General features: G+C 47.5%; 1 protein-coding gene across 4 annotated transcripts in view; it reads left to right on the top strand.

Annotated features, from left to right (window-relative positions):
- PTPRT (protein tyrosine phosphatase receptor type T) overlaps positions 1-16,281 on the top strand; it is a 1,034,103-nt gene that overhangs the window by 848,031 nt on the left and 169,791 nt on the right. For all 4 annotated transcript variants that reach the window (XM_075901353.2, XM_075901347.2, XM_075901351.2 and 1 more), the window contains one exon: positions 15,736-15,871. In XM_075901353.2, the coding sequence (XP_075757468.2) occupies positions 15,736-15,871 (136 nt within the window). The remainder of the gene's footprint in view (positions 1-15,735; positions 15,872-16,281) is intronic.

The following is a 16,281-nucleotide window of genomic DNA, read 5'->3' as shown; positions in this document are numbered from 1 at the left end:
CAGTTCTGGGACCATTATTATTTACTGACCTCGGCACTAAAAGTGGGAGTGTGCTAATAAAGTTTGTAGATGACACAAAGTTGGGAGGTATTGCCAATTCAGAAAGAGTTCGGGATATCATACAGGAAGATCTGGATGACCTTGTAAATTGGAGTGACAGCAGTAGGATGAAATTTAATAGTGAGAAGTGTAAGGTTATGCATTCAGGGATTAATAACAAGAATTTTAGTTATAAGCTGGGGACACATCAGTTTGGAGGAAGAGAAGGACCTCGGAGTCCTGGTTGATTATAGGATGACTATGAGCCGCCATCGTGACATGGCCGTGAAAAAGGCTAATACGGTCTTGGGATGTATTAGGCGAGGTATTTCCAGTAGGGATAAGGAGGTGTTAGTGCCATTATACAAGGCATTGGTGAGACCCCATTTGGAATACTGTGTGCAGTTCTGATCTCCCATGTTTAAGAAGGATGACTTCAAACTGGAACAGGTACAAAGAAGGGCCACTAGGATGATCCGAGGAATGGAAAACCTGTCTTATGAAAGGAGACTCAGGGAGCTTGGCTTGTTTACCTTAACCAAGAGAAGGCTGAGGGGGGACATGATTGCACGCTTTAAATATATTAGAAGGATAAATACCAGGAAGGGAGAGGAATTATTTAAGTTTAATACCAATGTGGACACAAGAACAAATGGATATAAGTTGGCTAGTAGGAAGTTTAGACTTGAGATTAGACGAAGGTTTCTAAGCATGGAGGAGTGAAGTTCTGGAACGGCCTTCCAAGGGAAGTAGTGGGGGCAAAAGATCTATCTGGCTTCAAGATTAAACTAGATGGCTGTGTCTAGATTGGCACCCTTTTCCGGAAAAAGGATGCTAATGAGACAAGTCGGAATTGCAAATGCCGCGGGGATTTAAATTTTTCCTGCGGCATTTGCATGAACATGGCTGCCACTTTTTTCCGGCTCGGGGCTTTGCCAGAAAAAAATCGCCAGTCTAGACAGGGATCTTTCGGAAAATAAAGCCTTTTCCGGAAGATCCCTTATTCCTCTTAAAATCAGGAATAAGAGATCTTCCGGAAAAGGCTTTATTTTCCGAAAGATCCCTATCTAGACTGGCGCTTTTTTCCAGCAAAGCCCCGAGCCGGAAAAAAGTGGCAGCCATGTTCATGCAAATGCCACGGGGAAAATTTAAATCCCCGCGGCATTTGCAATTCCGACTTGTCTTATTAGCATCCCTTTTCCGGAAAAGGGTGCCAATGTATACACAGCCGATAGGTTTATGAAGGGGATGGTTTGATGAGATAACATGATCTTGGTAACTAATTGACCATTCATTATCAGTGGTAAATAGGTCAATGGAGGGATGATAGGAGTTACTATAGAGAACTTTCTGGCTGTCTGGCTGGTGAGTCTTGCCCACATGCTCAGGGTTTAGCTGATCGCCATATTTGGGATCGGGAAGGAATTTTCCTCCAGGGTAGATTGGAAGAGACCCTGGAGGTTTTTCGCCTTCCTCTGTAGCATGGGGTACAGATCACAGCTGGAGGATTCTCTGCATCTTGTGGTCTTCAAAGTATTTGAAGGCTTCAATATCTGAGATATAGGTGAGAGGATTATTCTAGGAAAGGGTGGGTGAGATTCCGTGGCCTGCACTGAGCAGGGGGTCAGACTAGATGATCATAATGGTCCCTTCTGACCTTAAAGTCTATGGGTATGTCTACACTACCCTCCTAATTCGAAATAGGAGGGTAATGTAGTCATACCGCAATTGCAAATGAAGCCCGGGATTTGAATTTCCCGGGCTTCATTTGCATAAAGCCGGCCGGCGCCATTTTTAAATGCCGGCAGTTCGAACCCTGTGGAATGAGGAGTACAGCTAGTTCGGATTAGGCTTCCTAATCCGAACTAGCTACTCCGTGCCGCGTGTAGCCGCGCGGCACGGGGTTCGAACTGCCGGCATTTAAAAATGGCGCCGGCCGGCTTTATGCAAATGAAGCCCGGGAAATTCAAATCCCGGGCTTCATTTGCAATTGCGGTATGACTACATTACCCTCCTATTTCGAATTAGGAGGGTAGTGTAGACATATCCTATGAGTCTATGAGTCAGAGAGCACAACATCCCCAACATGGTGGCAGCGTGCTCTGTGCTCCACAATATTGTGGTGCGCAAGTGGGAGGCCTTCCTCCTGGGGTGGGGGGCAGACACTGGCTGTGAGGGCCATGTGTTTGAGCAGCCCTCAGACATCTGCCACCAGCCAGGCCCATCATGCTGGGGTGCACATCCGGGAGTCCCTGAGGGAGAGGTTCTCTCAAGCACTCCAGTAATGCTCCCCAGGGCCTCCCAAATAGGGGCCTCTGCCTTGTTTCTCTATCCCTTCCTCCTCTCAACTCTTCCCTTTGCCCTTTCCCTTACCTCCCAATAAACACAACTATTTGGTTTCAAAACAAAAGCAGTCTTTTTTTTTATTGAACATTAAGAGAAGGTGGGCAGAGGGAGGGGGGAATTCTGAACTACGATGGGGAATTAGCACTGGGAGGAGGGGTCAGGATTGGGAGGAGTGGGGCCGCTGGAGGTGCCCCCTTGGGTGTGGGGATGTCGTCAGAGCTGTGTTGCTCTGGGGGCCACAAAGGGGTAGGCAGGAGGGGGGGCTAGAGCGGGGTTAGGGTTGGTAGGGGGGCAGGAGGAGGGGCTATAGGCATCACATTGGGAAGGGCATGGGCATTGCTAAGGGAGGAAGCAGAGGCATGGCATGGGAAGGGAGCAGAGGCATAGCAGAGTGGGCTGGTGGATGGGCAATGGCCATAGGAGGGGGGTCAGGAGCATGGAAGCCCGGAGCAGCAGCATCAGGGGAATGTTCTACTATGCGGGACATGATGCCACACATGGTGTCACAATGTGACATCAGTTGGTCCCAGGCATGCTCCCGCCACTTCAGGTCCGCATTGAACTAGCATTCCAGGGTGTGATGGATGTCTCGGAGGATGCTGATGTGCTGGTGCATCAGGTCCTCCTGCACCCTGGCTCATCTGCGGGTCCCCTAGACTCTTGCAGATGACTGTGGTGCTGAGGCTTGGACCTCTGGTCCCAACTGGTCCAGCTGTGGAGAGGGAGGGAGAGGCAGTCAGTCATCCCTTCAGACACTGTCCCTAAGGCCACACCCTCCTCTGTGGAGTCCATGATCCAGAGGAGGGGGATGTCCCAGGTGCAAGTAGGAATAAGGGATCCTCTGGAAAAGGGCTTATTTTTCGGAAAATCGTGTCTAGACTGGCGCTTTTCTCCGGCAAAAACCCTGAGCTGGAAAAAAGTGGCAGCCATGTAAATGCAAATGCCACAGGGGATATTTAAATCCCCCGCGGATTTGCAATTCTGAAGTGTCTAATCTGCATCCCTTTTCCGGAAAAGGGGTGCAGTGTAGACACAGCCGGTATGTCTAGACTACAGGGTTTTGTCGACAAAAGTAGACTTTTGTTGACAAAACTATACCTGCATCTACACTGCCGCTGAGTTCTGTTGACATAACGTCGACAGAACTTGGCAGTTCTGTCGACGCCGGTAAACCTCATTCTATGAGGAATAATGCCTTTGTCGACAGAGTTCTGTGTGGACGCAGGGGAGAGTTTATGTCGACAGTAAAGGCCTCCAGGAAGAAGCCCTTGTGGACACTCCTGCCACAGCTTTGCACTCTATTGTTCTTGCCTGTAGCCATCTTTAAAAGGCACAGGCACCTAGGATCAGCACTCTGGTAGCAAGCCTGCTACAGAGGGGACCCTGACTGTGCAGCTCTTCCTGGTAGGGACACTCAGGAGACATGCTGCAGGGACAAGCCCCCCAAAGCCCTTCTGGCCCTTCTAGGGACTCATCGACCCGGGAAGCCAGGGCACAAAACGCCAGGCACCCTCCTGGTCAGGGTCTGAAATCAAAGCCCTCCTGGAGAGATGGCCTGGCCAGGAAAGGCCACCACTCCCGCACGGCACTGCAGGTCATGGCCAAGGAGTTTGAGCTCAGGCTCCTGTGCCTATTATGAGGAGCTGGACAGGGTCCTGGGGCCAGGGGAACCCTTGCCTCCTGAGAGACTTGTGGAGTCAGGCATGGAGCCCCTGTGCAGCAGTGGCCGCAACACCAGCCAGACTACAGGAGCTCCAAGAGGAGGAAGACAGCACCCAGAACATGCAGAAGCCAGGCGCCGACACTCAGGGGTCCTCGCAGACCACCTTGGACCCCAGGGAGGGAACATCAGGTGAGTTCTGTGAGGGTCCAACACACACAGGGCAGGGCAGGCGGGAGCAAAGTGGATGGTGCAGTGCTGTGACATGTCATGCTGATCACAGCCTGGGGAGAAGAGGGGCATACCCATGGCTGCCCTCAGGGAGAGCTGTCCTACTCCTGTACCCGCAAGGCTGCTAGGCACCACCTGCTCCCGCAGGCAGTGAGGCCTGGTGCAGGTATGGGTTGGGGACTCTGGGATTGCCTCACAGCTGCAGGCCTCTCAGCAATTTTTAGGAACCCCAACCATGGCCTGACACTTGTCTGTGCTTCTCGGCCATGGGGTGTGTGCGAGGGGGGGCAGGATGGTGGCCTGCACACCTTCTGGGCTCCAGGTAGGCCGTGGCTGCATGCCAGGCCACAGGACGCCTTACTGAGACTCACATGAGCAGCCTCTGACCCTAGGACAGGCACTGTCTGCTGAGAAGAAGGAGGGCATGCCCTCTCAGGGAAAGTGTGACCATGCATGACTGACGGCTTTTCCCTCTTGTTCTCCACAGCCGGACCAACTGACCAGGAGGGGGGTGCCACACCTGCCCCACCAACCAGATGGCTGCAGGGAACCTGTCGGCACTGGTGCACCTATGTAGACCTGGTGCGCTAGCACATCTCAGTCCTGCAACGCATGTAGGACTCAATGGGCAGGAGGCTGGAGGCAGAGGCCGAGTGGCGCCGGCACTTCCTGGAGGAATTCGCCCAGCAGTGCGCAGACATCTGTGCTGCGATCCGGGAGGCCATGGCCATCCCCGGTCCTGTGCCTGGTCCTGCTCCTCCTCCTCAGCCTGCCCCCCCACAACATGTGCCCCCTCCCCCTCAGCCCCTACCATCCCAGGCCCAGGTACAGCCCCACCTCCTGCAGCCAGGTGCGAGAAGGCTTCCACAGCCAAACTGCCAGGGGCTCTTCCTCCAGGGAGTCCCCTCAGCCCTGAGCCTCCCTCCCTCCTTCCTGGTTGACATTCCCCCCTCCCACCAGGGAGAGTAACTGAGGGAAGCACTTTATTTTGTTAGCAGTTTAGTTTCTCTGAAAAAAAAGAGTTTCTTATTTAATTTTGTCAAAAAAGCAACAGTGCAATAAACAGTTGAAACGTTTTCATCCACACCTGTCTCTGTTCTCAGTGTGTGAGGAAGGAGTAGAATATGTGAATGTGGGGCCAGGAGTGGTTTTGGGGGGGAAGGCACCGGGGGCATGGGGCAATCCCATATTTGGAAGGCCCTGAGGAAACTCATTGGCCTCCGTGGGAGAATTGCTTCCTCAGCGCTTCTTGGATTTGCAATCCCAACTGGTGGGCTTGTTGGATGGCAGCTGTCCAGGGCTGCTTAAAGTGCCTCCCCTCCACATCAGCCCGTGTCCCCCATGCAGGGAGGAAGGCCTCCCCTTCCTCTCCACCAGGTTGTGCAGCACACAGCATGCTGCTACCACATCGGGAATGTTATGTTCCCCCATGTCCAGCTGAGTGAGCAGGCAACTGAATCTGTTCTTCAGCCAGCCAAAGGCGCACTCCACCTAGAAGCGAGCCTGATTCAGGCGGGATATAAAGAGTTCCCTGCTCGCATCCAGGTGGCCGATGTAGGGTTTCATGAGCCAGGGCATAAGATGCACGTAGGCATCTGCACATCCCTTACTGCATAGGTCGTCTCTGAGAAAAATGACCCAGCCTGCATCCTGAGGTACAGGTATGAGCTCCAGAAGATGCGGGCATCGTGTGCCCAGCCTGCCCACCCGATACAAATGTCAGTGAACCGTCGCTGGTGCTCAGCCAGGGCCTGCAGCACCATGGAAAAGTAGCCTTTTCTATTAATGTACTTTGCTGCTTGATGGGACGGTGCGCGGATCGGGATGTGAGTCCCGTCGAGAGCTCCACTGCAGTTCAGAAACCTCAGCCCTGCAAATCCGGCCAAGATGGCAGGAAGGTCTCAGAGGCAGACAGTCCTGTGGAGAAGCTCAGAATTAATGGCCATCACCACCTGCAGAAAGGGACACATAAAAGGACATGAGAGGAGTTGTGTGAACTGGTGAGAGGTGCCCCACCACCCCTCCCCTCCCAGACCCCAAGAGTCCCCCCCTCAGGCAACCCCTCCATGGCCCCCACATCCCCGGAGGGTGAGGCCAGGCAGGCTTCCACCACTCCCACCCCATCCTCCATTCCCTGTGCCCGGTCCTGACCGTCCCCCTTATTCACCTGCCCCCACCTCCCTGGACTGTCCCCCGAGAGTGATTTACCTCCATCAAGATGGTCCCAACGGTAGACCTCCCCACACCAAACTGATGTCTCATGGAACAGTAGCTGTCGGGGGTGGCCAGCTTCCACAGGGCAATGGCTATGCGCTTCTCCAGGGGTATGGCGGCCCGCAAGTGGCTGGCCTAACGTTGCAAGGGAGGAGCAAGCCAGGCACAGAGCTCCTGGAAGGTGGCCTTCCACATCCGAAAGTTTTGGAGTCACTGGTCATCGTCGCACAGCTTCATAACTAGCCGGTCCCACTAGTCAGAACTGGTGTCCAGCCTCCAAACTTGCCTCTCCAGGAATAAGTTCGGTGGTAAGGGCAGCAGGGCTGCAGCCTTAGGGTATGTCTACACTACCACTCTAGTTCGAACTAGGGTGGTTAATGTAGTCATTCGAAGTTGCAAATGAAGCCCGGGATTTAAATATCCCGGGCTTCATTTGTATCTTGCCGGGCGCCACCATTTTTAAATCCTTGTTAGTGCGGACTCCGTGCCCGCGGCTACACGCGGCACAGAGTAGGTAGTTCGAATAAGGCTTTCTAATTCGAACTACCGTTACTCCTCGTGGAACCAGGTGTACCAGTAGTTAGAATTAGCCTAATTCGAACTACCTACTCCGTACCGCGTGTAGCCGCGGGCACGGAGTCCGCACTAACGGGGATTTAAAAATGGCGGCGCCCGGCAAGATGCAAATGAAGCCCGGGATATTTAAATCCCGGGCTTCATTTGCAATTTCGAATGACTACATTAACCACCCTAGTTCGAACTAGAGTGGTAGTGTAGACATACCCTTAGTGAGGGGCTCAAAGCTGGGCTCAGAATCCAGCTCTGCTGCAAACATCGTGATGCTCTCCTGAGCATGCAGCAGAACTTCCAGCAGCACGGTGTGGGGCCATCGCCTGCCCAGGGGCAGCTCAGGCTCCATGGCCAAAAAGCACAAAAGTGCAAAGCCAAAAACCAAACCTAAAAATAAACTGCTGTGGTGTCCGAGGAAGCAGGTCAACCAGAGCAAAAACTGCAGCAGCTTTGCTTTCCCTCGAGGAGGTAGGCAAGCCAGAAGCAGGAGCAGAGCAACGGCTGCCCAGAAGGATCCCTTTAAGCATGCACCTCTGCAGAGAGCATGCAGCGGTGCCTGGGCTTTAAGGCTGCCCCTGTAACCTTCCAGAAGCACTTCCTGGTGCCTTCTTTTGACGACAGACTGTCCAGCAGTCTGGACGCTCCTTGTCAACAAAGTGGATCGCTTTGTCGATCCGCTTAATGTAGTCTAGACACTCTTTGTCGACAAAGCTTCTGTCAACAAAAGCCTGTAGTCTAGATGTACCGACAGTGTCATGCTCACCAGTCCTGATACAGGCAGGCAGACTTCCCTTGTTGCTCGGGTAAGGTTAGTCTCTCAGGATCTTAGCCGCTGCACGTCACGGTCATGCATAAGAATCGTGCAGCTCTCGTCTTAGGCTGTGTCTTGGAGGTGAGTTCTTCTTCCAGGTCTTCCTCCTTCTTGATGTTCCTTTCCATTCTTGTTTCCCTGTTGCTCTTCTAGCTGGCCTCCTTCTTGGACCCTAGTTTATATAGTGAAACCTGAGTCCTGCTTAGTTATATCGTAACTATTAATTTTAGTATGATTTTACTAGCCAATCATAACATACTGTAACAGAATTACCTAATCAATCATACCCCACCACCTTAGTTGATTTACACCTAGCAAAATTAATTATACAGCAGACAGAAACCGTTACAAACCAGACAGAGATCACACAGACAAACAACAGGAAAATCATAGAATGAGGATTCCACAACCACAACTATGGATATGCAGTTTCTTGCCAGATGAAATGCTGTTAACTAAGTTTTCTTTATCCATCCTGAGATCTGTTTCTTATCTGGTGACAGTGGGGGCCATTAGGATAGGATCCCCTTCTCACAGCCTAGTGTGACTACTTTAATGCAATGCAGATGGAAATGTGAGTATGTGACGCCAGGCTTTACAGCTGATGGCTGCTGCTCTCCATTCTGGCTACAGAAGAAGGCTTCAGTTTAGGCCTACCAACATGGTTCCAGAAAAATCATATTGTTACAGGCTGGGCTTTTATATTCCATGTACCTCCTCTTCCCCCTGCCATTGGCCACTGTGGAGTTAAAATGGCAGGATCCAGCTCATCCCACCTGGGCTCGGAGAGGGGTTCTGCCCCCTCAGGGTCAGTAAGCAGCCACTCCTGCTCACTACATCATCATGCAACCAGTCTCAGCCAAGTTCTGAAATTTGACAAATTAAATTTGAGATACCAGCATCCAAAACTGTTTCATAATATTTGAGGGCATCCAAATGACACAAAAAGATTACAAGTATTTTTCTACTCCAAATTAACAAAGCCTCAGCAGAAGTATTTTGTGCAGGTCTGAGTGCACATTTCAGGAAGAATGAATAAACTGAAGAAAGTCCAGAGGATAGCAACAAAAATTATGAAACATCTAAAACACATGACTAATGAGGAAAGATTGAAAACATGAGTTTGCTTAGTTTGGAGAAGAGAAGACTGGAGGGGGGACATAACAGTTTTCAGCTACAAAAAAGGTTGTTACAAAAAAGATGTTGAAAAATGTTCTTATTAACCTTTGAGAATAGAACAGAAGCAATGGGCTTAAATTGCAGCAAGCAAGGTTTATGTTGAACAGTAAGAAACATTTTGGCTACGTCTAGATTGCATCCCTTTTTCGTATTTAATGTCTGTCTAACCTATACTTAAAACCATCAAATGACAGTGCTAATATAGCCTCCCTATGCCATTTGTTCCACTGCTTAACTGCTCTGACAGACAGAAAGGCTATGTCTAGATTGCATCCCTTTTCCGTAAAAGGGATGCAAATTAGACGTATCGCAATTGCTAATGAAGCAGGGATTTAAATCTTCCCCGCTTCATTAGAATAAAAATGGCTGCCACTTTTTTTCGGCACGGAGCTTTGCCGGAAAAAAGCACCAGTCTAGACGCGGATCTTTCGGAAAATAAAGCCTTTTCCGAAAGATCCCTTATCCCTCTTAAAATAAGGGATAAGGGATCTTTCGGAAAAGGCTTTATTTTCCAAAAGATCTGCGTCTAGACTGGTGCTTTTTTCCGGCAAAGCTCCATGCTGAAAAAAGTGGCAGCCATGTTTATGCTAATGAAGCGGGGAAGATTTAAATCCCTGCTTCATTAGCAATTGCGATACGTCTAATTTGCATCCCTTTTACGGAAAAGGGATGCAATCTAGACATAGCCTTTCTGTCTGTCAGAGCAGTTAAGCAGTGGAACAAATGGCATAGGGAGGCTATATTAGCACTGTCATTTGATGGTTTTAAGTATAGGTTAGACAGACATTAAATAGGATTGGTCTTTCTTGTCCTGCTTTGAACACAGGAGACTGACCTGCTCAGGTCCTTCCCAGTCCTACACTTTTGTGATTCTATGAAAAGTCAGTATCACCAACTGGTAACTAGGAATAGGCTGCAAGGGAAAGGACATTTTGTTTTATAAGTGATTCACAGAAACATTCTCAGCCTCACCTACTAGGATCAGTGTGATGGGAGGTATAAATGTGACGCTAAAACTGAAAGGGTTAAGGAGCAACCCTGAGACAAGGTGACTTTGCCTAGTCACACTTGCAAAGCCTGCTCCAGGTAGTGGTGGAGCTTCAGAAGGAAGCCAGATAGCTCCAAATAGACCTAACCAGGCAGAGAGAGAAACCCACCCTGAAAACTCGAGAGGAAGGACAATCCAGAAACTACCTCCTTGACAGGAGGAGCCCACTTGAGCTGAAGGTTAAACTAGTATCTCATCTCTCACTGCTTTGGGACAATGAGTAGTCCTGTGGCACCTCATGGACTAACAAAAATATACAGAACGATGAGATTTCATAGGTAAAATCCCTTCATCAAATGAGTCGGAGTGGAAATAATAGAAGCCAAAATATATTGTAACAGGGTCAGGTCAGAGGGTTACAAAAGAGTGCTAAAAGAAAAGTATTGTGAGCCTTAAGGAACATCTAGACTGTGTTGCTATTTCAGGATACCAGAAGTATCCTGAAATAGCAACGCTGCATCTTTAAAAGCTCCCGCTATTTCCCAAAATAGCAGGTGCTCTATTCCAGTGTCCCTGTAAGGGATTAAGGGATTTGTCGGAATAATGCCTTATTTTGACATTTTGCACTGTGTAGACAGCCAAATTTCAAAATAAGCTCTTTCAGCTTAGACTCGGAATAAGCTATGCAATTTGTGTAGCACAAATTGCGTAGCTTATTCTGACAGAAGGATGCTAGACTAAGTAGGTTCCCTGGGTAAACTGGCACGGGCTGGCCTAGAACCAGCAGGAGCTTTCCGAAAGCAGTTTGGACAATCAGGACAGTTAGAATACCAGAAGATAATTAGGAGCCTTCCAGAGCAGAGGGAGTTAGGCTAATTAGACCACCTGGGGCCAATCAAGAACCAGTTGAGACTGGTTGATAGGAGAATGGGGCCAGGGAGGCAGCTGTAAGGCACCATAGTGGACATTTGGTAACTCATATAGGTTTTGGGGGAGGTAGGGAGATAAAACCCAGAGGGTCAGGCCAGTTCCCAAGAAAAGATATAACTCCACCACGTTTATATGTGTCCCAGTGGAAAGAGTAGAAGTATGACAGAGGCCTAAACCCCTAACCACTAGGCATGATCATCAGTATACACCATGCATCACAATGTGTCATCTGGACTATCTCGAGCAATTGGCCAATTCCTATTATTAAATCAGAATGGGGATGATTTTAACGGAGAATATTCAACCTGAAAAGAAAAAAAAAGCCCCTCTAGGCTATTGTGGTGTGAGAGGTCATAAACAAGGAGAAGTCCTGTGGCATCTTATAGACTAACATAATTATTGGAGCATAAGCTTTCGTGGGCAAAAACCCCACTTTGTCTTGCATCTGATGAACTGGGTCTGCCCACAAAAGCTTATGCTCCAATAATTCTCTTGGTCTGTAAGGGTTTGTCTACACTACCCCGCTAGTTTGAACTAGGGGGAGTAATGTAGTCATACGGAGTTGCAAATGAAGCCCGGGATTTGAATTTCCCGGGCTTCATTTTCATGAAGCTGACCGGCGCCATTTTTAAATGCCGGCTAGTTCGGACTGCGTGCCGCGCGGCTACACGCGGCACGAACTAGCTAGTTCGGATTAGGCTTCCTAATCCGAACTAGCTGTACTGAGCGCAGAACGAGGCGTACAGCTAGTTTGGATTAGGAAGCCTAATCCGAACTAGCTAGTTCGTGCCGCATGTAGCCGCGCGGCACGCAGTCCGAACTAGCCGGCATTTAAAAATGGCGCCGGCCGGCTTCATGCAAATGAAGCCCGGGAAATTCAAATCCCGGGCTTCATTTGCAACTCCGTATGACTACATTACCCCCCCTAGTTCGAACTAGGGGGGTAGTGTAGACATACCCTCAGGTGCCACAGGACTTCTTGTTGTTTGTGGTGTGCAAGTTCTCTCTATGGCTCTCTCTGGCTATTAGCCCATTAAAGTGGAATTTGAAATTCATATGCATGTTGGAAAGCAAATTCAGTGGACATTAGGTTTTTTTATTTATTTGTCATTGGTCCGTGTTTGCCCTTCAACAGCTGACAAGAACAAAACAGCCTCTTGAGAACAACAGCCTCTTGTTTGTTTTAGGGCCAGATCTTCATCCCATTAATGTTCATCAGTTTGGACAGGATTTGACCAGTAGGACCTTATTTACGTCTTATATGTTCTTTAGTTGTTTTATTTATGCAGATGTGTCCATTGTGATTCATAGTTGCCAGTACACACCTTTTAAAGTACATGACAAAATAAGATGACAAAAATTAATCAATGAGACTCTGGACTTTGTGGCTATGTCTACACTCGTAGCTTCTTGCGTGAGTGATATGCAAATGAGGCTAAGTGTGGAATATCACCAAGCCTCATTTGCATACCTAATGAGCCACCAATTTTTTCAGAAGAGACTCTTGTGCAAAAAGGAGTATCTACACTGCCCCTTCTTGCGCAAGAAAACCCCTCTTGCGCAATGCCATTCTTCCTGAAAAGTAATAGGTATAACGGCATTGCGCAAGAGGGTTTTTCTTGCGCAAGAGGGTTTTTCTTGCGCAAGAAGGGGCAGTGTAGATACTCCTTTTTGCACAAGAGCCTCTTCTGAAAAAATTGGTGGCTCATTAGGTATGCAAATGAGGCTTGGCAATATTCCATGCTTAGCCTCATTTGCATATTACTCACGCAAGAAGCCATGAGTGTAGACATAGCCTGTTTCAAAAAACTAACTCATACGCTTGTCTTGGTGAACAGAGAATCCACTCCGCTTTATTTGAAAGTCAGCACACTTGGGCTTTGTCAGACCAATCAGAGAAGCAAACTTCAGAACCTTCTAATGAGAACAATTTGTTTTCCACTTGTGCTCCGCTCAGGGCTGGCCTGAGGCATTCTGGCATCCCGGGCATGGGTACGTGATGCCGCCCCCGTGCGCACGGCACATGCGCAGGTCCACCTGTGGGGAGTTGGCCCGCCCTGCTAGGATGTGCAGGCCTACTCCTAGGGCGCACGGAGCAAGCTGGCACAAGCTGTTGCTGCTGGCACACGCGCTGGGCCATGTAGGGCCCTGTGGCAGTGGGGGGAAGGGCGCTACTGGCCAGCGCCGGGGAGATGCAGGCGGGCTGGCGCTGCGGGAGCTGGCACCCTGGGCAGCTGCCCGGCTCACCCATGCCTCCGTTCCAACCTACAAGTGTTCAGCTTTAGAGCTGCAAATATGAGGACTGAGCTGACTTCAACAGGCAAGGTGGCTCCTGCAGTCACTTGATCTTGGCTGTAAATTCAAGTAATCAAAGTGAAGTCAGATATTTTATCAGGAGCTAAACAAATAGCAACATTGTAATTGATGCCAACATTTGTCCTGTAATCTCTTAAACAACCAAGATTAAAAATGTGTAGCCAGATTTTACTCTGGACTGTTGCACAGCTATGTCCTCTTAATTCTCTAGTCTCCGATGTCTTTAATGCTGCTGTGCTGTTGGAACACCCACACCTGGCCTGTTTACACAACCATCAGCATGCAAATTCACTCCCAGCAAAATACATGAGCAGTGCAACCAATCACTCATTAATTATGTACAGGACAATACCTGCAAGCTCTTAAGTCACAGCCTTGTTCCCCCAGAAATATGTCTTGTAGTATTTTCAAACTATTGAACTAGGGAATTTCATAGGAAGTCCATCATATCATCAGAGGAAATTAATATATGCCCCCACATTGTTATCTTAAATGGAGTTCCTCACACACTGGTTAACCCAAACACACTGGTTAAGAAAAAAAAAACCAACAAGATCAGTTTACTAACTACAGAAAGATAAATATTTAAATTATTACAAGTGTTGATCCATAAAAGTCAGGATTGATTACAAAGAGTAATATACAAGCTAATACCTAATTTAACAAGCTAAGTGAATGCAAAAGCAAAGTTTTTCTCTTACCATATACTGTTGTAAATTTCACAGGCTGGGGCTCCTTTCTTAGTTTTGTTCTTTGAGAGTTGATGTAACGAGCCAAGAGAGAAAGGAGAAGGAGAGATGAAATCAAATGTTTTCTTCTCTCTTTATTCAATCTTTTGTTCCAAAAACATCCATGCTGACTCATGGTAATGAGGAGACATTTGTGGATGTGAGGTTTGAATCATCACTGTGATGAAATGCAAATATCTTCTTTATACTTCCCCACTGCTGAAGAATGGCTACTAAAGTTGGTGATGGCCCTTTAACACTGTCTGAAAAATTGAGTTTTACCCAGAATTACAACATATTTCAATAACAATCACAGAGTAGCTTGTTATAACTTCATGTAAAATATTTTACACATATTTTAACATGGTAATGATATTCAGCAGATTATTACTTTTCAAATGGCACGTCACAAGGCAAACTTTGTATATTTTATCATAGTCTTGTAAAAGTGGCAAACATAGTAGTATAGGCTTTCACCCTTTAGGCTTTCTATATCAAATTCAACATATTTAAATTGTATCTGGAAAGAAATTTGATACAGTAGCTAGTGAAGTCTACCTGATACAGGTGTAATGGGCTTCATATGAACAGCACCACTAAATATTTGAGCAGCCACATTTTGCAAAGTGATCAACTATTGGAGGAGAAACAGAACCTTAAAGTCAGACATTGGCAAGTAAGTGAGAGGAAATGCCTTTCAAAGAGTGAGTTTATAAATATATTTGCTTTTTAGGTGTGCACAGTATACATTTTCAATTGAGATGAACATTGTATTGCCTTGCCAAAGACAGAAGAACGAAGTAGATGATTTGAGGGGAAAAGGGATTGTTTTTTGTGTTTGAATTAATGTTTATTGAATGTGTAATTACCAGTGTAGTGGCAAATGCATATTTTTTCTGACTGCAGAAAACTATTATGGGTATGCTTCAGTATTAACTTTGTGCTGTTCGCTAATTCTGAGCATAAGATTAGCACTTTCATCTAAACTAGCTAGGATTAAAATTATTTAATTCTCCTGTGTCTGGGTATAAGATAATTGCTATTTCAAGACATTTTCCCCTATAGTATAATATTATTAAATTAATCAGGGCTGTGTCTAGAGTGGCCAGTTTTTCCGGAAAATCAGCCGCTTTTCCGGAAAAACTTGCCAGCTGTCTACACTGGCCGCTTGAATTTCCACAAAAGCACTGACTTCCTACAGTAAGAAATCAGTGCTTTTTGTGGAAATACTATGCTGCTCCCGTTCAGGCAAAAATCCCTTTTGCGCAAAACTTTTGTGCAAAAGGGCCAGTGTAGACAGCTGAGATTTGTTTTACGCGAAAAAGCCTCGATCACGAAAATGGCGATCGGGGCTTTTTTGCACAAAAGCGCGTCTAGATTGGCCACGAACGCTCTTCTGCAAAAAGTGCTTTTGCGGAAATGCATCCGTGCCAATCTAGATGCTCTGTTCCGAAAATGCTTTTAACGGAAAACTTTTCCATTAAAAGCATTTCTGGAAAATCATGCCAGTCTAGACGTAGCCCAGGTGTATTATATTGGCACTTTACACCCCTCTCTGAAACATCTGGTACTAGCCACTGCTGAAGACTAGGTTAGAAGAGTGATTTGCCTGATGCAGTTTGTTTAAATTCATATCATTAGGTTTTAACCATTAAAATCTGATCACTATGAAATATTTTCTACAAGTTCTAATTTTTATGTCCTTCCTCCCTCCACCTTTAAGGAGCTTCCACCCAGAATTCCAATGCAGTAGAGCCCGAAAAGCAGGCTGACAACACAGTGAAAATGGCTGGGGTTATAGCTGGCCTTCTGATGTTTGTTATTATCCTCTTAGGAGTAATGCTCACCATCAAAAGGAGGTAAGTCTCTGTTTCCATTGTAGAGCCACTGCCTGGGACTGCTTGTTATTTACTAAAGCTATTACCTCAGTAGAGATAAAATGCTCCATCTGTGTTCATGTGGTTGAAAGGATAGAGATGGTGGTGGTGGTGATTATTTGTAGCACTATAGCACCTAAAAGCCAGGATCCCCTTGGGCTGGGCACTGTACAAGCCAAGAACAAAAGGACAGTTCCTGTCCCAAAGAGTTTACAGTCAAAGACAAGGAATAGCAGATGCAGACAGTTGGAAAAATACAAGGAAGACAGTATTGGCCATCATGATGTAGCCCACCAGCAGCTTAACCATTCCCAAGTGTTTTGGAGTCATTATAGGGAAAGTGATTATCAACAGCATGTTTGATGATCTTACGGATGAAAGAGAGATGGAGC

The sequence above is a fragment of the Pelodiscus sinensis genome, chromosome 17 (assembly GCF_052426305.1).
Source record: "Pelodiscus sinensis isolate ZL-2025 chromosome 17, ASM5242630v1, whole genome shotgun sequence".
Classification (NCBI taxonomy): Eukaryota; Metazoa; Chordata; order Testudines; family Trionychidae; genus Pelodiscus; species Pelodiscus sinensis.
This window is presented reverse-complemented; position numbering and strand designations above follow the sequence as displayed.